At 36.4% G+C, this 23,377-nt stretch overlaps 1 protein-coding gene across 1 annotated transcript in view; it reads left to right on the forward strand.

The window, feature by feature from the left end:
• Positions 1-703: 703 nt before the first annotated feature.
• LOC121329675 (putative N-acetylated-alpha-linked acidic dipeptidase) overlaps positions 704-23,377 on the forward strand; it is a 64,567-nt gene continuing 41,893 nt past the window's right edge. The window contains exons 1-8 of the mRNA XM_041275382.1: positions 704-894; positions 2,749-3,040; positions 4,020-4,145; positions 4,351-4,534; positions 12,888-12,981; positions 13,070-13,165; positions 19,274-19,359; positions 21,358-21,477. Coding sequence (XP_041131316.1) covers positions 704-894; positions 2,749-3,040; positions 4,020-4,145; positions 4,351-4,534; positions 12,888-12,981; positions 13,070-13,165; positions 19,274-19,359; positions 21,358-21,477 — 1,189 coding nt within the window. The remainder of the gene's footprint in view (positions 895-2,748; positions 3,041-4,019; positions 4,146-4,350; positions 4,535-12,887; positions 12,982-13,069; positions 13,166-19,273; positions 19,360-21,357; positions 21,478-23,377) is intronic.

The following is a 23,377-nucleotide window of genomic DNA, read 5'->3' on the forward strand; positions in this document are numbered from 1 at the left end:
CTCTCCCTCCGCCCATGTGTTATTTTGTGTTGGTTTATTTATTATTTATATATGTAAATGAAGGCGAAAGCCGTGTGAATTGTTTATTATGATTTATGTATGTATTTGTATATATGACGACGTGGCCGTGCATTTTGTTTTGTTATTGTTTTGTATATGTTTTGCAGCGTGAATGGGAAGCCCCATCCACATTAAAAACCTATGCAGATGGTCACCTGTATAAATACCTGCAGCTCTCTGCATTTTGGGGTGGGGTGTTCGAGAGGCGGAATGAGAGAGAAGAGAGAAGAGAGAAGAGAGGGAAATCGCTATGATTTGGTCTTGTTTTATGATCAGATGTGGCAAACAGATGGGCTTTCAATAGAAGACAGACTCTGAACAAACACAATTTTATGAGTGAACAAGGGCTTGTTTCAGCAGTATCATGTAGATTATTTACTAAAATTTGTTAATGAATAACAATAGGGTAAAACCCATTTATACAACCATTTTGAATTGTATTACTTTACAACTTTTGCTCAGCATTACTGCTATATATAGATTATTTACTTTAGCTTACCATTTAGTGAAATGTATTACACTTTCAAAGCCCATTCTGTGCCCTGACAAGAGTTTGAAAACTTAACAGCTCTGTCTTCAGTTGGTAGTGAGCTTTTTACAGAGATAGCAACCCAGGGAGCTTCTGAAAATGGTGCCTTGGAAAATGATGTCTTGGAAGCTGACAGCCGCTATGTCTACTGTACTGTTTCTAGTCCTAGGAATCTTAATTGGAAAGTTTGCTATTCCTCCTGACCTCCCCAGCTGGCTCAGAGGAATGAGTATTGATGGAGACAGCAGCCTCACAGAAAGACTCATGAAGGAAATCAATGCAGACAACATTGAAAAAAACCTGAAGTAGGTAACCAGTTTGTTCTCCCTTATTTTCTATTGGCAATAATCTAAAGGTAATAACTGTACCTGGTCTCTACACACAAACACAGATTAAGTACATTCATGAACAGAGAGCAGGTGCAGTACATTATAGGCAACATTCAGCACACTCTCGATAATCTGTTCTTGCAATAGGCTCCAGCCCTGCCTGGAAAGCTTGATTTCTGGTCACTGCAGCCATTCAGTAAGTGACATTTGTGTCAGCTTTTATTGGTACATGAACACTTGTCTGCTAAGAACCCTGAACATGTTAGGACATGTTGACAGTCTTTGACTCTAGGGGTGTGATGTAGAAGTTTTACAGTTTTCTTAATGAAATACCGGACACATCATTGTGAGATGTATTCTGAGAAACGTACATTTGTTGAACTTCAGTTGTGTTACTTTTTAGAATTGATATAGACATCCTGTCATTGTAGTTGGTATTTATTGGTCCTAAATTATTGGTTTCACAAAGGACTTTGGTATAGTCCAGTTAGATATATGCTAACTTTACATTTTAGGTGAAAGCTAGGGGCATTGCATTGATACATCTGAGTAACATTTCTCCACTTAGGCTTACAGTTTATTTTAGTTAACAATTTCGCAATATATCATGACAACGACAATATTTTAAGTTGTCATCTTGCTGGACTTACGAGTAAAAGGGTTCTTTAATCATTAATTAATCATTAATCCTACAATAGATATCCCAAAGGGTTTACATATTGACAGAAGAGATGAATAAGAAGATATTTGCCCTCGTGTCCTGTCATATTGAAGAATATGTCAGAAAGGGGAGCTATCCTTTAAAGCAATGGTGCACATTCAATAATAGCCCAAAGCATCAAAGCTATATGATATGATTTTGACAGAGGATTTAGACCCTGAAAATCCAGTATCAGTTAATGTAAATGTGTTATCCTTTGGTTTTGGCAAACTAATCAATATTATTGCATACACATACCTACTGTTCTATTTTGTGCTTGCTTAGCAATGCGGCATATTTTGGAACAATAAGATTTTCCCAGTCATTCTGTTGTTTGGATGTAAATTAATGTAAGATGGATTCCAAAATGAGATCCGGTAAACAGAAAGTTCACATTTGAACTTTCAGGACTACATACTTTATACTTTAGTGTAAAGGATCATTTCCCAAATTATAAGTTGTGGTTATTGTGGGTAGATCATACTTTTTTAATTCATATAATCAGAATTCAGTATTGCTATTAAAAATGTCAATATTAGTATGCATGCTGATGGGGTGAAGACTTCATACCTACTGCTGCATATTTGAAAGGTTATGGATCTTCTGAACTCAGGGCAATGACCTAAAGCTACCTTCTATTTATAATGAGAACGGGGAGTTGCTTGAATCAATCCTCATAAATTCATACCGTATTTCTGTAGATGCTCCTGTGTTTGTCCTTGGATTCTACTTGAGATCTGTATGTATATTTCACGTTGAGTAGATGAATCAATGTGTTTGTATTTGATGCTGTTTGTCATGCATCGGTATGTTTAATCCATAGCTATTACTTCCAACAAACATGTCCCACCCGCTTACTATATCCCTGCTTCCCTGCTTTTCCCACTTCAATCCTCTACACTTTTTTTTATTCAGTAATGATATCGGCTTCATAGACTATTTTTGACTACGTAGTGCATATTTTTTGTAGCTATTTGCCTGTAAAGAAGGGATTGGGCTAAATCTGTGCCATGATGTCATTAGTGTCTCTTATTCTTATTCTCATATTTTCATGAATTTGAATAGACAAATGAAGGTGTTCAGGTTTGAGCCTGTTTGGCATATTCATGATGTGCAATCTTTTTGCGCAGGTACTTCACACAAAAAGCTCATATTGCTGGCAGCTCCCGGGAAGAAGAAGAGCTGGTTAATTATATTTTTAATGAGTGGAAAAGTCACCTTGATAGTGCTCGGATCTACCCCTACTCTGTACTACTCTCCTATCCAAATGCCAGTGACCCAAATTACGTAGCTGTTCAGTTCGAAAACGGCACTGAGGTTGACGTGTCGGCCAAGGTGGAGAAAATTCTCAGCCCAGACCAGGAGGAGGATCCCACTGTTGTAAACCCGTTTAATGCTTACTCTCTTCCTGGCACTGTCATGGTAAGATTCTCTTGTGTCAGTGTAAGGGACAGAGGCTTTAGCGTCCTTTTATCTTAAATTTCCTTTGCAGAAAATCTGTAATTGCCTATTTTAAATAGAAAAAATATCTATTGCAGACAAGATCAAGGAAACTGTTTATTAGTTGTCATTGGTTTAATCATTATCTAATAAATAATAGTGACAAATAGATACTTTTCTTTCACATTCCATCAACGCATATGTGTTCTGTTTTTGCTAACTTAAAGCTGGGATTTCATATACAGTAAACTTAAGTTCTTTTTAATGAAATAATTGTTGTGGATAAAACAACTACAAGCTTTTTACTTTATTCAACATAAAATTTAAACAAGAAGCACGTTGCTATAAAGTAGTATTGTGAACCCCGGGGGGTGTGTGCTGTGTAGATGGTGGTTTAGGGCACTCCATTATTGAGAACACTGGTTGGCTAGTTTTCTAATGTGGGAGTGTTTGGGGGGGACAGAAAAGATTATTATTTTTCTATTAGTTTAACAACCTGATATTGCTCAGCTTGCTCATTAGCAGGAGGGCAGCTGTGTGTTGAGTAGTTCTGAGTTGGCCTATAATAAACCACTTGGTGTGACCAAAGCAGAACTCAAGCTTCTAGAAGATATTTAGCTTTTCTAGTTTTTTAATATCATTGGGTGTCTCTTTCAATAAGTGGTGCACTGGTGCCTCAAGGTTGATTTAAATTGTAATTAGCATTCTAATCTGAAACATCACTGTGCATTTAAATGGTTCTGTGAATAGCAAAAGCTACTTTATTTAAGAAAGACAAACATGTGTTACTCTGGAATTCATGCCATGTCTCAATAAAACATATAAATATGTTATGTTGATATGCAACATTTAGAAACACCTGTGCTATAAAAAATAATGTCAAAGATGAATTCCAGTACATTTAAATTTGCAGTTACAATTACTTTTATATCTTTTTTTTTTTTTTTTTTAAACTGTATAGGGGGATCCTGTTTATGTAAACTATGGGACCATTGAGGACTTCACATACATGAAGAGGAATCTTTCAATTGATCTGAATGGAACAATTGCAATTGCTCGCTATGGGAAAATTTTCAGAGCAGACAAGGTATATTACATGAAAATGCTTTATTTGTTTATAACATGCACTTAAACACTTGAGGGGATTCATAAAAAAAATAAAATAAAATAAAATAAAACCTTGAGCTTCACTCGCATTGTTTTGGGTGCATTTGTGAACGCACCCGGACCGTGTTCTGAAGCATTTATTTTAATAATCTAAACAGCAGGGTTATCCATGATTCCATTTGTAGGTAAAGCATGCAGCAGAGTTTGGCTGTGTTGGGATGGTACTGTACTCTGATCCTGCAGACTATGCAGTTGACAGAGAGGTGAGGGTGTACCCTGATGACTGGTGGTTGCCTGGAACAGGAGTTCAGCGTGGCACTGTCCTTCCCAGAGACGGGGATCCTTTGACACCATATTACCCATCAATAGGTAAATAAAGTGGATATTTTTTTCATATTAGTATTTTTACACAAAGGCCACTACTATTCTCGTTGGCAGGCAGCTCCACTGTAAGGTGAGTTGTTTATTTCTGTGTCCCCAAGATTGTGGTGCATCACGCCAGTAAACTGTTAAAGGTATTGTATCTAGTATTAAAGCAATCAGTATCCCATGGCAACTACTTTGAAAGGACTGTGAAAAATATCACAATATAGGCTGCATGCTCTTTTTTTGTTTATAGTTTCAAACAGATAGAACCAATGTGAGGTCCGTTCCTTTAAATTAGTTGTCCACAAGTTAAACATGGTACCTGTCTGCCTAAAGAAAGAAAAGAAAAAAATTCCAACACTGGGAACACCCACCAAATTGTGCACTTTGGTGCTTAGGAAAGGAAGGAGTTAGTGCTTTTATGTGTTTAACTGGGATTGGTTGAATATAGCCAATGGGAAACTTGTCATTTCATTGAAGTACATGGTCCCTTCAGGTGCATGCATCTTTTGAATATGTGGGTTATAAAACTGCTGAATCGTATATACTAGTCTATAGTATACTTTAGACCAGAACCAGAATATACTGTGCACCTTGCAAATAGCACGCAACCCGTATAAAACTGACAGAAATGTACAAAATGATGTGTGTTATACGCTGTAGATTGTGATACTTCCTTCTTTCAGCAACAAATGCTTACCTAAAGCAGCTTTAAATGACAGTTTTACCAGGTTTTTTGTTATACTTTTTCATTAGCCTTGTAAGTATTCTGAGTAGTTCCAGTATTTGAGTGCTGTTGCTCAGGTCTTGAGCTTTATTGATTCTTTTCTGTATGTCCTTGGAAAGTGTGCCAGTAAAACCTTTCATGAGCTCCTTATGAAAGTTTTCAGTTATGTCTGGTAAATGACTCAGATACTATGGCTACCAGTAGCATCCCTTGACCTGTCAATGCCAGCACTTTATTTTTCAAAAAGGGAACCTATGCCATGATTACTGCCTAGATGTTTAAACAATCAAAATTTACTGCCCAGTGTTTGTTGTATACATTACACAGGAATAGCTGTCAGAATCAGGCTGTTTTAGAATGATTGCTAATTTCAGAAAAGAGTGAAAAGAGTGAATGTAAACCCCCCCCCCCAAAAAAAATTTAACATGTGAAGCTCTTTGCTCTAAGTGTATACAGTGTATGTTTTTTTTTTTAAAGTAATCCCACATGCTTTTTGTATTGTACCAATCAACTGCTGAATGTGTGGATAATTACAGCTGAAATGGGTCAACTTTCAATGGAACAGACTTTAATTATAAGACATTTTCTAATTTCAGTATTATGAGCTTCAGTATTGATCAGCTGAGGTAATTGTTAACTTTAATAAGTGCTCATGTTGATTAGAATAATGAACATATATTATGGTAATTACTGTAAAACATGATGAACAATTAGATGTTATTGAAGTTGTTGGGCTCGACACAATAATAATTTAAGCAAACCTAGTAAGTGGGTAGCTGGCTTATTTGATAAGTAAGGGACAAAACCATGAGGTTGATTAACCATTTTTTGCTCCTTGGGGCACAAACACATCCTGGCACTATCAGGGCAGAGCACCAAATATTGTTTTTGTCAGTGTGATTGTTCCTCAAAAACGCAAATTAACATAGGGACGGAGGGCTATGAGAAGGAGAAGGTGCAAAGGAATGCTGAGTCATTTAAATGCAGTAGAAGATCATTCACACTGTCAGCTATAGCATGGGGTTCAGATATAAAACAAAGCAATAACAACAAAGAAAAACGTTAATCTCTTCTCCTGCGTTTGCAACACAGAAATGGATGCAGCTCTTAAAATGAAGCTGCTCCATTGGAGTTTCATTTAGTTTGCCTCAATGATACGTCTTTCATGCAAGCCATGTGATTTCAGGTTTTTCTAATTTCTCTAAAACAACACACAGCTTGAATCGCCAAGGCAGTCTCTCTTTTCACGCTGTGTAATGTCGGATGCTGCAGCTTTCCAGCACATTACTTTCAGAAATAGTTGTGCTGCTGTTGCAGTTTGAAGCTGAACCAGATGGCTGATTGCACTAATTGTCATTCCAGACCCTGCAAATAATAAAGTAAACGTCATTCTTCTAAAGGTATTACCAGCACACTTAATAAAGTAAACTTGAAAAGTGTAATGCATCTCTAGTGCTAGCAGCCAGCAGGCATCTTCTTGGCGTGTTTACCTACAGCTAACTTCACATCAATAAATAGCTGGCCCTAGGCCACAGGGCCATGCTGGGGAATTCATTCCTACTAACAGCATCAACAGCAGAATTTATAGCTAATGTGTTTTCCCTCTGGGCTAGAACATCCTGCGTGCCTGGGGTGCACCACAGCACTGTCGACTGTGCTGTCCAAGGTGCTGACCGTTGCCAACAAGGGTCTGCTTTTACTTGTGTAGGTAAATCTGCAATATCAGAGTTCAATAGTGGAGATACTTGTATCCTGAAGCTGGTCTTTTGTTGAGCAGAGTTACGCTAAACATGGGTAACTGATTGAAGCAATGGGTTTCCTTCGATGGGATTCTGGATCTCTTCCAGCAGGTAAAGTGTTAAACAATTACAGGCATCAGTTGAGGCTAATGATTGGTTGCATGACTCTACTTGGATGATTGCATGGATTCTGGGATTGCGAAATCCATCATGGTGGAAAGATCAACAACATTGAAAAAAACAAAACAAAGGCAGGGTGAGTACAGCAACCATATTGCAACAAAAACAATATAAAATCATTTGATTAAAATATTCAATGAACTTGTTACATAAACCCACATAAAATCTTCTTAACCTCTGATGACAGGAAAGGCTATTACTGCCCATTCATGCTTGTGTAATTCGGTTTTTCTTTGTGTTATAGTAACATTAATGTCATCAGCATGGCTCATGACACCCAATATACATTATAAACCCAAAGAATGAATTTCACAAACAAATCTAGTCAGCCAGTCAGACAGTTTGTTTGGTTGCTGTAAATGTCAGCTACACAATTAGAGGAGCTCAAATAGAAAATATGAGTCACCCACAGAGAAATGGACCACATTTTTGTGATTTGAAAAAAAATGAAATTCTGATTTGATACTGTGATGATTCCTGATGTTATGTATTTGGCATGTCCTCTTCTCTTGGAGCTGTGGTAGAGGATTCACACTGGAGCACCTGGTAGCCTAGGTTTCTGTCACATCCCAAGCATAGGTAATTTATTATAGTAGCTACGATAAGTGGTGTGAATCATAATATTGCTTTCAATTACTGTAATACAGAACACCGCACGGGTGCACCAGTTATTCAGACATGCTACTCCCTCAACTTCTTTAATTATACTGGGAAAAAAAATTGGGTGTGTGAAAAGCTTTCTAAGGGTCACTATTTACAGAGAATAGACCAGCGTGGGGGTATTTTACACTTTTGGTTGGTCAAATTGGCTGCTATTTAGGTACATTCTTGCAATGAAACATGATCTAAAAAGCAGCCAAATCAACCAGTCCAGACCAGCAGTCTTTCACATCTTATTACATATTTGCCTTCCCCTGGTTAGTGGAAATCATGAATAAGGCATTCATGTTTCCTACTGCCAAATGTATTGTGTATCAATAATACCAGATCCACTCTAGTTAAAATGAATTTAAAAAATGGAATGGCGATTACCAGATTGGGGATTTTGTCATATCTGGTATGTAATATATTCTTTATTATTACCACATTTCAAATTTGGCTGATCAAATGGCTGTGTGGATGTTGTGAAACAATACTGTTAATAATATAAATTGAAGGTTGCTTTTTGGGAAGTGGAAAGCCTTTGATGCAGTGTTTTAAATTTAATAAACTGCTCAATACTTGCAGGGTGTAAGACACAGTTCTAATTTGTAAATAAAAGAAAGCTGAGTTTTAAGACTTCAAAAAAACAAAAAGAAAAAACTGTATAACAAAAATTCAAATGCTTATATTAAAAACAAAAAAAATATCAATGTATGAATTCTATTCGTTGCATTGGTGTCCAATGAGGGCGTGTTGTATTACATCGAAACAAGTAACAGGCAAGTCAATACATACTGTACTCCATCCATTTATGTATACATCAGTTCATCTATGAATAAACCTGTCTACTCTTATATTTATTAACACTGCTGTCTTTGTACAGTTTTGTTGCAATACTCCAGGCAGCATGTGCACTGAAATCAAACAATGGTTTCTACTAGACACTGTACTGCGCTATTCAACTATGTACAGCAAATAAAGATTTCTAGTGTTTGTGTTTGGCATCTGTTTTGTTCCCTTTGTATTGATATTTTACTGCTTTCATGTCTGATTAACATTACTAGTATAATAGTAACAGTTATCTTAGTACGTATTCCTTATTGGTTTGCAGTTGGTAATTATCATTATAGATTACCAAACTTGTCGGTACGGGCTCTGATCCACAAGGACACATGCATTCAAAAGGGGAGGTATGAGGGTGTAAAAGGTTTCTTGTTTTTTTTTTTTTTTGTTGAACCCCTGGGTGAAAAAAACATATAAGAACTCTAGACAGAATAGAAAAGGCATGTCAAGTGTGTTTTTACATCAATTTAATGTACAATATGTACACAGTGAACTTTGACCCCCTCAAAATCAATATGCAATTCTCTACTGTACTCCTCTCTCATCAACAGCTGTAAATATTTTTCTCATTGACCATAAAAATAAACACCCATGTTGGTCTTTAATCACAAGATGCTTCACCCCAGAACCTTCATTTAAAGCCGGTGGTGTATTCTGGAGGGCAAACGTTAAATAAACAGACTAACTATGTATACCAATCCAAAAGTTTATATTCATTTTCATAACAAATATAGTATAATGTACACTGTTATGAAAGTCTGATTAACCACAATGTTAGACTAATACTGTACTGGCTGGACTAGCTAGTGTGCACCTGCTGTAATGAGTTCTTTTAAAGTGCACATATTCATTATATAATGTTTTTATGGCTGTGTCTTTGTTATATTCTGTATAAGATCTTTACTAACAGTGTTACATGCTTCATTCTGCTCAGATCCGTTTAGGTTCTATACAGAATGGCTAAGAGGGCATGATGACATTTCGGATTAGAAACGACACAATACTTATCTGTATTTCTACTAATACTAACATTTGCCCACGTTTACAATTTTTTTTTTTTTTAAGTGTCACTTTAATGTTTTGCTTTTTAATATCCTTTTGCAGAATTGACCTTGTTGTGTTTATGTATATCTGAATTGATTTATGGTATTGGATTATTACAGCTACTGCAAGTAATCACTGAAGAAAGGTCCTTTCACTCCAGTGCACTTTTGTCACTGTGTACGCTTGTAGAGACAAACCTGCTGTGTGGCTGGAAAGACGATTGATGTGTTGCGAATAGAAAACGGTGGTGAGGTCAAAGCCGGAAGAGTTTCAAAAGAATGAGTGGGTTTTATAACAGCTAGGTATATACTGTTCACTGATGAAGCTGATTTGCCCAGTTCTACCAGAATTACATGGTTTCACAATGATTGTAGGATAGATTAAAAACAATTGTTATCGACTTCTCTAGCTAGCTCAATTTTTTTCATGATTTACTATTGGCCCCCCTTGGCATTTTTCCTATTTTGTTGCCTTACAACCTGGAATTAAAATGGATTTTTTGGGGGTTTGTATCATTTGATTTACACAACATGCCTACCACATTGAAGATGCAAAATATTTTTTATTGTGAAACAAACAAGAAATAAGACAAAAAAACAGAAAACTTGAGCGTGCATACGTATTCACCCCCCCAAAGTCAATACTTTGTAGAGCCACCTTTTGCAGCAATTACAGCTGCAAGTCTCTTGGGGTAACTATCTATAAGCTTGGCACATCTAGCCACTGGGATTTTTGCCCATTCTTCAAGGCAAAACTGCTCCAGCTCCTTCAAGTTGGATGGGTTCCGCTGGTGTACAGCAATCTTTAAGTCATACCACAGATTCTCAATTGGATTGAGGTCTGGACTTTGATTAGGCCATTCCAAGACATTTAAATGTTTCCCCTTAAACCACTTGAGTGTTGCTTTAGCAGTATGCTTAGGGTCATTGTCCTGCTGGAAGGTGAACCTCCGTCCCAGTCTCAAATCTCTGGAAGACTGAAACAGGTTTCCCTCAAGAATTTCCCTGCATTTAGTGCAATCCATCATTCCTTCAATTCTGACCAGTTTCCCAGTCCCTGCCGATGAAAAACATCCCCACAGCATGATGCTGCCACCACCATGCTTCACTGTGGGGATGGTGTTCTCGGGGTGATGAGAGGTGTTGGGTTTGTGCCAAACATAGCGTTTTCCTTGATGGCCAAAAAGCTCAATTTTAGTCTTATCTGACCAGAGTACCTTCTTCCATATGTTTGGGGAGTCTCCCACATGCCTTTTGGCGAACACCAAACGTGCTTGCTTATTTTTTTCTTTAAGCAATGGCTTTTTTCTGGCCACTCTTCCGTAAAGCCTAGCTCTGTGGAGTGTACGGCTTAAAGTGGTCCTATGAACAGATACTCCAATCTCCGCTGTGGAGCTTTGCAGCTCCTTCAGGGTTATCTTTGGTCTCTTTGTGGGCAGGCCTCTCTTGCCAGGTTTGTTGTGGTGCCATATTCTTTCCATTTTTTAATAATGGCATTAATGGTGCTTCGTGGGATGTTCAAAGTTTTGGATATTTTTTTATAACCCAACCCTGATCTGTACTTCTCCACAACTTTGTCCCTGACCTGTTTGGAGAGGTCCTTGGTCTTCATGGTGCCGCTTGCTTGGTGGTGCTCCTTGCATAGTGGTGTTGCAGACTCTGGGGCCTTTCAGAACAGGTGTATATACACTGAGATCATGTGACAGATCATGTGACACTTAGATTGCACACAGGTGGACTTTATTTAACTAATTATGTGACTTCTGAAGGTAACTGGTTGCACCAGATCTTATTTAGAGGCTTAATAGCAAAGGGGGTGAATACATATGCACGCAACACTTTTCCGTTATTTATTTTTTAGAATTTTTTGAAATAAGTTATTTTTTTCATTTCACTTCACCAATTTGGACTATTTTGTGTATGTCCATTACATGAAATTCCAATAAAAATACATTTTAATTCCAGGTTTAATTCCAACTAGTGCAGTGTGTCTCAATAAATTTTATAAAAGTTTACTTTGCTCCAAAAAAAACCCAAAACAAAACAAAAAAAGAATCAATCTAAAACTTAAATACTACTACTACAAACACACTTTTTATTTGAGTTCATAATCTTGTGCAAAACAGGACATAGAAACATAGGATATTACCATTAGTTACTGAATATCATCATATTTCTAGCGCAAGTGCAACATATTTCAATGTATTTATGTACATGTCTGACTTGACTTAACATTCCCTTAATTATTAATAATTGCTGTAACGCATTTCTGGGCTTTTCAAGTCTTTTGAAACTAAAGTTTAAATAGATTGAATGTATCAATAGGTAACAGGTGTCAAACATTAAGTTAATATGTTTTTTTTAAATCTATTTTTCTCTAAATCCTAATTAAATCTGTATTAACTACGTTTTTTTAGTTGTCCGAACATAGGACTGCATTCCTAATTTTTATCGTCAGCCATACTGTAATAAAATGTGTGTGTGTGTGTGTGTGTGTGTGTGTGTGTGTGTGTGTGTGTGTGTATATATATATATATATATATATATATATATATATATATATATATATATATATATATATATATATTAATATCCATGTTTTGTGTGGTTTCCATCTGCTCTTCATACTCCCTATTTGAATACTATCTATAAGATATAGCTATACAGATATAAACAAATAATAGGTAGTCTTATAACAGATGATTATTTCCCAAGTGTAATGCATTGAAATCTATACAAGGTTATTATATACATTATAATGAATGGATCTTTCCAGTTGGAGACAATATTTTATTTAGAAAAAAAAGCATGTTGCTGATTTCTATAGACATGCAGCCAAGTCTAAGATGATACAAGGTTGTTAAAGTAAGTCTTAACTGCTACTCAAATGGTTACAGAATTGCATCAGTCACCAATTGGACTGTCAGAGTTTAAATGTGTGAACTTTAATAACCATTCCTCAATGGAGTCTATTCTCCAGAATGTCCCACAGAGTCATTTAGGTATTCAAGCTCATTTCAGACTGAAAGCAGAGATTCTGGGCTACATATTTCCATGTCATTCTCATGTGTCTTTGTTCATCGCTACCATGTTGCTTTTACCACTTTAAATCATGTGACTACTGTTTATTTCAAATTACATTTGACTTGGTTGTGTTCTTTTTCTTTTATTATTCTACACAGAGTCTGCGTTTTACCAAAAAGAGAGCAACTCTCATAGTGTATCTGCGATCCCAGTTACTCCAATAGGATATGATGATGCCATTAAATACCTCAGGTAATTTATATTTAAATATGACATAAATAAAGATTTTCAAGACAATATCATATAAATATTATAAAACCTTTTCTTTTTTCTATTTTAGAAAAATATCTGGACCAGAAGCAAACAGCACATGGCAAGGGGGGCTGAATGTGACATATCGACTTGGTCCTGGATTTATTCCTCCTTATAGCAACAGGTGATGACCTGACATTTATTCAGCTAAGACCCTTTACAGTATTTCACACTGGCATTTTAAACATTCATGTCCTTATTAATGATCTTCAGTAACACTTTAGTGGCACATCAGTGGCATTGCAATATTGTCTTTACTCAGGGGTCGGTGTTAGCAATTTGACATGAAGTAAGAGTTGTAACACAAAGTTATGAACCAATGCATACTGATAATCCATTGTTGTATTGTGGTACTTTATCATGAAATATTTGATTTAAATCCACAGCACATTTGGTAGAAGTGGTAGGGTCTGTTAGCTTAAAATTGAATTCTGTTTTTGCTTTGTTTTTTTACTGACTAAATGCTGTTTGCAATCATTATCTACAGCCCGCAAAGCAGGGAGACGATACTAAAATTATACCTTCCGTCCGTCTGTCTTTCACACTCCATCACTCACAAACTAAGTAGGTTATTGAGGTCATTGTTATGCAGGCAGACTGAAGCATATACAAGGATTGTGTGAAACCTTTGACTTTTGACCTCCAGGTCAAGGTCACAGAATATTTATGAGAGGTATTGTAAAAGCCTATAACAATGTGAACTAAACACTGAGGTTAGACTAGGTGCTGCACAGTTTAAAGTAAATCTGTGAATGACAAGAAGGTCAAAATAGCATCTGTTTTGGCCATTGACAAAGAACCAGAACCCTTAATCCAGTAATGACCTGCTAAGGATTCACATACATTGAATAGCAGTTCACTGTGGAAATAGTGAGTATTTTTATTTGCATCTTGCACTTTATTCATTCTTAGTTTGCTGTAAGGGACTCAGAAGTTTCCAGGATTTAAAATGCTTTACAAAACTAATTTAGTGCTGTCTGCTTTCTTCAGACTCTCAATAGTAAACTTGCTGGGGATGATTGTGGTTTGTAAATTCTCTCCCTGGGCACAGTATTTTCAGCACCACATGAGGTTTATCAGTCAAGTCAATCAGAGTTCTTCTCCAAGCTTTCAAAAATTTACATAAAATACACAAACATCCTATTAAACAGATTGCAGATTCATGTGAAATGTCTATACACGATTACAATGCTATTGCAACGTTTCACTTGGTCTCACTTGGAAAATATGCTGCAAACTCATTCATTAGTACATTACAAAAGAAGTCATTAGCAGTCAGGCTGTATAATTCAAAGGTGCATGATAATGCTTTTCAGGTTGGCTACATTTGAAAAAAAGAAGGAAGTACTCAGGACTGTATGGTGATACAGAAAGAAATCAGCAGATGTCTCCATGGCAACTCACAATAGTTTCCTGGTGAATTTATTGGTAGCTTAAAAAAACAAAACAAGTTAATTCCCCCAAATCAGTTCAGATACTAAAACAAACATTATTTTTTTTCTTTGATTTTGTCAAAAAATATTTTTAATGGCAGCTAATAAAACAAGACATCTATGTTTTTATTTTTTGCATATTAAAAGCAAATTGACCCCTCCATACTACGGTAAATGGATTACAATGGCCATTTGGGGTACCAGTGAAATCGGTCACCATTACTTTTCTTGACATACAGCAACTGCTGACTGTGCAGCACCTAGTCTAACCTCAGTGTTTAGTTCACATTGTTATAGGCTATTACAATACCTCTCATAAATATTAGATGCTTGTGATGTTTATCCGTCATCCCTGGGAACTTTAAAAACAACATAGTGATATTTTGGATTTACGTGTCAATTTTGGGTAGCACCAACTTCTACTGAAGCTGCATTCATTGTTTAAAAGGCAGCATGCCGTCCAGGACATTACATCATCTTCATTCTGCACCTGCTTTGCACTCGAGTGACAGCTTGTTCTTCAGTTGCTGATAATAGGGATGGTTTTAGAATGCTATATTCCAAGGTTATACTATAGAAGTTGAGTGGATTCTAGTACTTTTATATAATGTTGAATCCTGCTTTTTTTGTGTACAGCTGATTTTGTAGGAATGCTTTTTTATCACATTATTCAAAGAATAGTGGTAATGATATAATGGCAGATTCTTTAAGCAAAAAGACTTTAGAGTTTGAAAAATCTGAAAAACGATAATAAAGGAAGGCCGCTAATCATAAGACGGATGTGAGTATAAGTATATGGATATAAGTGGTTATTCAATTATCAGAAGAAAAGAGTGCATGATCCAATTAGCATCATACTGCTGTTGTCATTTATTTGCCTTATTTATTTCTTTAGTTACTGAACAAAGTATGCCAAGGTGTACATGAGGCAAACATTTTAAATGTGTACAGAAACAGCCTTAGATTGCGCTGTAGGTAGGAGCAGATAGTTACTGTTCAAATAAAATTTATTTTAAATAAGTACTGGCATGCAAATAGCTATACACTGACAGGTGATTGCTCATTCCAACATGATTAGTGAGGGATATTAGGATTAATGATAAAGAAGCTGGCCTTTCTCTTGGGGACTTGTCTTTAATTTGTTTCCACATTCTTAATCTTTCTCTCACTACCTTGGAGGAGAACTTATTTTTCTGAGCTGGTTATCCCACAGGCACCAAGTGAGTTGCTGTGTTATTGGTACCTCAAAAAAAAAAACCCAAACAAACAAACAAAAAAAACAACCTTTTTATTTGTCAATACAAGACTAGACTAATTTTAAACTGTAAATATCCTGATGATGACAATGATATTGCTTTGGGTTTTTTTTTTTTTTTTTTTTGTCAATATATATAAGAATATGCCAGACACATCTATGTTTAACAAATGCATGGGAACCGTTTCTTCTTTGCTGCAATAATTTCTTCAGGAATACTAAAGCAACCTACAAATATGTTAGCAGTTTTTAACATATTCAGTGGCAATGGGAATAACACCAACTTGCATAGCTCTGCTATAATTATACTGTTCACATATAATCACCTGTAATTCAGGACCTAAATGATGTGTTGCAGTAAAAAATACCTCTGTTAAGAAAGGGGAACACAGACTAAAAGGCTAAAATATGCACAAGATCAACAATGGTCATAGGTGCTTTGGATCTTCCAGTCCTGGGTTTGTTAATTTACAGATGATGTTTCTCTGTACTTGTTGATTATGCTTCGGATATCACACCTTGAAAATCAAGTGATGCGATCTATTTCACTCAATGTTTTTCCTTCTTTATGCAAGTCAAAGTTGTTATAATTGTAGAAAACACTACTGGAGGCTTTGAGTAAATTGTTGATGCTCATAATCCATCAGAGTAAAAATATACAACATGTCTAAGACTTTAGACGTGTGTGTGTGTGTGTGTGTGTGTGTGTGTGTGTGTGTGTGTGTGTGTGTGTGTGTATATATAAATAACAATTGGCAAAAATCATTAACTTTTTCGTCTGTTAGGTTTGGGTTATGTGTGTTCATGTAACAGGGAAGAACTGCCGATGTTGCACACCACAAACGGGCACCTTAACAATTATGCAAAATCACCAGATTAGTCTCACTGCCAGGGATCAGAATACAGAACGTCAGTGCACCAGACATTAACACAGGCTTGTTTTGTGCCTGTTATGTTTTGGTTTCCAGACATGCTGGCTTGTATGCTTTTCAATTGGTGCAGACAGCAGCTTCTTTTGTTAGTTGGCTGTGAACAATAAAACTTTAGCAGACAGATAATGAAGGATCTCTTGAGTGACTAATGAGTTGTTGGGTGAATGGTGATACTGGGAACACTCATTTGTGTCAATGCTACTTCTGATACCATATAATAATACAGCAATAACAAATGTTAGGGCTGCATTGGTTTGTTTTTTTGTTTCACTGGTCCATTTATTTTTAAACTGTATGGATATCTGAAGAGCAAATAAAACGTACAGTAAATTACATTTGTATGGTGTTTTTAAGCATCTGTTTTTTTTCTAGAATTGTCTGCCTTATATTGCCTTCGCTCCAAAAATGATGGGGCCCACGTTGTTGCTCTGAAAGTGAAAGTGAATATTTCTCAGCTGTGGGGCAGATTGATTAGAAAAACATAGCACAGCTTTATGCCCTTTAGTGCATGCTTGTCATTTACCTTGTTCTATGGTGCTATTTAATACTATATAATTGAGAATGTATGTCCAAAAATGCTATTGTATTAACATTCCAGGAAATCTGATATTAAAAACATGTATAACGTTGCATTTAATGTTTTCTGGAAAAGGTTATTGAATTTGTTCATTGAATACTGAAATAATGCAATGTTTTTTCTGTTGATGCTCCCCTTCCATTTGAAGAACTAACCACTTAGAAGGCACATCAAACTTTAAAATGAAGCATGCTTGAAACAAAACAAGCAAAACACTTTCATTTTCCCTCCTTGGAGCATCTCTCCCCTACTAGGAATATACTAAAGCTGGACACATTGAAGGGTGATTATCTGCTGTCTTGCAGGTGGAGGAGACAGATACTCCTTCAGATACTTAAAATGTGTGTATACTTGACTTTCTTACTTTATTACACCCGAGAGGCTGTGTTGGTACAGAAGATTAACTCATTCACTTTAAGGAGCAAAGTCCCTTTGGGGCGTGGTCAAGTCAGAGCTGTTTCCAAGAGCACTTCATTTATACAGTATAATCTAAGCTTGGGTACAATTTCCAGAATCAGTTCTTAAGCAGGCAATATCAAAAAGCAAGCTTCTGGCAGCTCCTTATTGTAATGAAACTGTAAACAGCTGTTGCTTCCTATAGGTTAAGGCACCTTTTACTGCAGCAGTTTAATTTAATGTCCTTACTTAACTTGTCATATAAGGGGTATAGGTCATGTCTTACTGTAGCTGTCTCAGAGCCAGCATGTTGAGGAAGCATTGGTTATTAGTGCTCTCCACTAAGCTTGGCTTTGCCACTCTCTCACACTGTGCTCCACTGAAACTCTTGATTAAATGTGCTTGGAGGATTTGTAAAGAACATGAATATTTATAAAGATCCTTTGACAAATAAAAGGGAGAAATTCAGCATAGCTGTTCCATACTGACCTCCATGGACAACTGATGTCAATAACTTACCTCAGCTGACAAGGCCTTGTCTGCAGTCCAGGCAGATTTCTCATTGTCATTCTGAAATGGCAAATCCTTCCATCTTGTTTTGCCAGTCATGCATAATATTTTATGTAACTTCAGAAAAAAAAAAAGTAACCTTTTAAATGGCAGAATTCACTATATTTTTGATAAAGGGCTTTTATATCTTTTAGGTATTTTCAGTTTTAATAAAGTACAAACCACTTTTCAATTACTCCGGTTGCCAAAGATTCCATTGGCTCAAGATTTTAAACAATAAAAGTATAAAAAAGGAAAGTGTATTGAATAACAACGTTTTAGTCATTACATTAAGTCATCCACATGAGTCAAGGGAGGCGATTAATTCATATAAAACAATACAAGTAAAGCATGTTGGTTTCACAGACCCTGAAACCAGCTGTAATGTTTTAGTTAATCATTCAACATCTCATATCTCTAAAACCATTTGAGATACAGTCTTGGTTACAGCATTACAAAATCATCTTCAATCAAAGTCTTCTTTCCTTTGATCTTATATGGCTGTCCGGTATCAGTAATAGATTATATAAGAATCTTAGAAGAATAAAAGACTCTTGCTTAAGGTTAATTGTGGGTATTTTTTATATAAGAATTATGATTATTTGCAAGTGGGCATGAGACTTTTAAATTCCTGGCTCTGACCAATCACTCATATTCTGTATTCGGATTCAATGCTGTATTGTATAATTGAAATGGAAATTGGATTGTACAGCTGTTTTCATTTGTCACGTTGAACACTTCCTTCATTTACAGCCAGAATTGGTGACACCAGAAAAAAAGTGCTGGCTGTACAGTTTGATGTATTTTTTAATGTAAAAAGCACTGTGTTAGGCTTCATATTCAAAATGTTTAAAATCATTATTTTTCACACATAGTAAATGATTTCTCCAATGCGGACCAGAAGGCAATACAATAATGTATTATTCAGACTTCCTAATGATTACCTAATCTTGACAGTAAGATAATCACACATAAACATACTGATTAGGCATTGGGGCAGCCATAACCCTGCCAAATGCATGTCCTTTTGTATTGTACAGTGCTTAAATGTTAAAAGAGAAATCTAATTTGAAATGTTCTTTTTTTTCAGTAAACTGAAGCTACATGTTCGCACATACAACGAGAGAAGAACGACGCACAATGTGATTGGATATATTCGAGGAGAACATGAACCAGGTCATTTCTTTTTTAAGTTCTTATTTGAATATGCTGTAGTACTTAAATATGATATCCATTTAATTTTAACTTACATCATCTTTATATATTATTGGGTCATATTAATAGTTTAATAAACCACTTCATCAGTTAATAACAACTCCTTAGTTATTTGAAGATTTTTTTAGCATACAGTTTTAGACTTTTGTTAAAAAAACTAAGTGTCTATAACAGTTTCATGAATATCAAACTATATTTTAATATAAGGTGAAGAAAACCTGAAATAAAAACTTTGTGAGTGAATTTGTATGTTAATATACAAGAAATATAATTCATATTTGTTTCTTTTAATTTCTGCTTGTTAAGAGAATATATATATATATATATATATATTTTTTTTTTTTTTTTTGTGGGATATATATTTTGTCTACACCCATGTGTTTTACCACCTGTTAAAATACTACCAGTACTCTCCCATCAGTAAAGCTTACACTTTCTAAAACGAAGATGGAGTTAAACAGCCGTTTACATGTTAACTTTAGTGGAGTTCAAGGAGGCAAGAGCCAGGGCTTCGCCCCTTCCTAATTTCACCTGTCTGTCATCATTGACTCCCTATTTAAACCCAGTCACGGCTCAGCTCTTTCTCCTGTGTTTTGCTTTTTTTATATGCTGCGACCCGCTCTCCTCCCTCAGCCTCATCTCATCTCTCTAGACATCAGGATGTGCAACACCTTGCTGCAGCACTGGAACAATCATCAAATTAAGTTCCATCAGCTCATCTTTAATTTTTTTTGATATCAGTTTCCCACAATTTCATCATCCAAGCTTGCCATCTTCCAAGCATCTCCAATAATGCAGTCATCCCAGCAGTACATTTGACTATAATTGTTTCAAAATTATCATTATCAGACACTGGTTCTCTTCCCACCTCTCTACTCTCATCGCCAGAGCAAGTCTTTCTCCCCTATTCTACACCATACACTCCTTCAGAATTGGTGCAGCCTCTTCAGCAGCCAGAGGTCACATCTTCAGCACTTCAGAAGTCAACTCGTACATCTGATCACTGCCATGTGATATCCCTGCAGCTTACCAGTTGATAGCTAGTATGCCCAGAGTGGGGTCAACCTCTCGCCAGGACCACCAGAGGTTTTCCCCTAATAGAAGGTTTTTTTGTCCTCTCCACCGAGTGGATGGCCAACACATAGCTTGTTCCACCAACCATCTACTTTTAGTTATTTTGTTTGTCTTTGTCATTAGTTGTCTCTTCTTGCTTTTATGTTATACATTGGCACACGATCTTTGTTTTTCTTCACAGGTGTGGGTGCAGCGGGGAGCTGGTGGTCCATCTTTTGGGGGGAGAGTGACTCTCACTTCCCCTACCTGGAGTTCCAGTAACCGCAGGTTCTTTGTGTGGTCAGTGGGGACCACTGGCCACACTATTCTTTTGCAGCTCATGCGCTATATCTTGCCTCAAGAAAGAAGGCTCTGCTTACTTCCTTCTTTACCCTTCTGGGACATGGCCCACATAGTGCTCGAGTCCCATAACTAACAATTAATTGTGTTCTTTCAGATTCTCTTTTCTTCCTTATATCAAGGCTTCGTATGAGCCATTCCGTCCTCTGACGGTCGAACCCGGTCGCTAACTGGGATCCAGTTGCTAGGCCGAGCCTATAACGATTCTCCAATAAGTCAGAGGACTGTCTTTTCAGGGGCTCGAAGGCCATTAGGGCTAGTCTCGGCTCCATAGGGAAGGCTGTCTCGATTAGAATCCGGCCTATCATTTTCTCTCTCCTTTGTCTAGAGGCTGAGCCTGCAAAAAATACTCCCTTCTCTTGCAGCCCTGGCTCCTGCTCCGTGAACATTTATTAACTGCACCATGCTTTTGTACTTATATAAGAATAACACAACAATATACATTGCAGCATTGAAAGATCTAATCTGCACCCTGAATGTAATCTATAGAGGCTTCCAAGGTTGAGTTTTACTATTCTAATGGCTGGAATATACTTTTAACTGCAGATCGATATGTTGTCCTTGGAAACCATCGAGATGCCTGGGTGTTCGGAGCTGTTGACCCCTCCAGCGCCTCTGCAGCTGTGATGGAACTCAGTAGAGCTTTTGGGGAACTGCTGAAAGATGGTACAGTAATTGAAGGAGCAGTTACTGCTTTTGCAAACACGAGATGCCCAGTATGCTATGTCAAATCTGCTAACCAGCCAGTCACAAGTATTTGATGGATGTTGTCATTTGGTTTTTTACTCTCCACTGGGGATGAAATTTCCTGCCAAGGGGATAAGTGGATGCCATCATATGTCTGTCTGTCTGTCAGTCTGTCTGTCTGTAAGTTTGGCAATTTCAGAGTTTCCTATGCTTACAGTATCTTCTTTAGCAGGCTACCCTATGGTTTTTCCTTTTGAGAAATGCATAATGAAATATGAATGAAAAAGAGGAATTATTTTCTTTGCATCATTAGAAACAGCATAAAATTATTTCTGCAAATGTAGCCCTGCATATGCGTTTATTACGCCTCAATATAAAATAAGAAAATGAAGCCTAAAACAAATACATTTTCCTACCTACAGTGTTGAGCTTCATAGCCGACGTGGCACTTCACTGGTCTGATTATGGTTACATCTAACTTGACTGCCCTCAAAATAGGAGGCAGGAGTACGCAGTCAAAACAAAGAATTATATATTTTTCTTCTGTGAAGAAATATTGATTGAGAATGTATCATTCTAATTTTTTTTCAAAGAAATGTATTTGGTACTTAATGAGTTAAAGCAAAAAAAAGTCTTAAAAGCAAGACATTTACAAATGTAATTCTAATGGATTAGATAGCATGCTAATGGTTTTGTGGTCTGTTGTGCTGATGGACCTCAAGGTGAAACTTTAACCATTGCATTCTGCTGTATCTTAACAACCATATTAAAAAATGAATTTAGAATCTCTGGAGTAGAGATCCAAGTAATGACTTCTCCTTTTTACCATCTTTATAGCCCATTAGCAACACATACATAAGAAATGAACGCATAATATTAAAAGATTTGTCATACTTTTCAAATAAAGCTATTTTCAAACAAAACATTGGGGAAAAAAAAAACCCACATTAGGCCTAACCCAGCCAGTTAATGATCAGATAATGCACAATAAGCTTGACTTTTTAAGGTACTTAGGTAGACTACAATCTGCAGTGAACCTCTGGGTATTATCACCAAGCTATCAATGGAAAGATTCATTTATGCAAATATATGCTAGACACGCGTTTTTCAAATACAGAGAAGAAAATAAGTTATCGTGTGAATCACTGAACAGTGATGTCACACCCTCATATCATTTTTAACTGGGTGGCAAAAGATAAAAAGGAAACGAATTTGATTCATATATTTTTATTGAATTGCTTTTTTATTATTGAAAAAAAAATGCCCACAAGCTACTCATGAAAAGGAGATGACCTGACTGTTTTATAGTGTCTGCCCTTGAAATCAACCCCCCCCCCCATATATATATATATATATATATATATATATATATATATAAATCTAGGATAAACCTGGATGGATGGAAGCTAAAGAAACTCAAAGCTATATTGCATGAAATTAGATCCATGAATCCAAATGCAAGTCATTTATTCCAATTTTACTGCAAATTTAGTTTATTAAAGAAGGAAGAGTATACAGCACTGTCCTGTGCTATGTGGTAATCCAACCTGGTGCTGCTGTGTACATGTCATATCACATCAGTTTCAAAGTATGAAAGCTGAAATATAAATGGTTCCACCTCTGCATACAAACACAGAAACTTTAGGAGTCACTGTATACTTACTGAAATACTAGTCTGTCTCTCTCTGAGAAGTAAATCCCATCATATTTACACAAGCAGTGTGTGTGAGGGTGACTGAGGAAACTGGTATTATCAAAGTGATGAGATTTCCTTGGATTCAAAATTATCATACAGTATGCAGCAACATAACTATGCACTATATTATCGTTAAAGATTATATGGTCATTCTGTTCAAGATTATGAATCCAGAAACTTTAC

Source organism: Polyodon spathula, chromosome 17, assembly GCF_017654505.1.
Source record: "Polyodon spathula isolate WHYD16114869_AA chromosome 17, ASM1765450v1, whole genome shotgun sequence".
Classification (NCBI taxonomy): Eukaryota; Metazoa; Chordata; class Actinopteri; order Acipenseriformes; family Polyodontidae; genus Polyodon; species Polyodon spathula.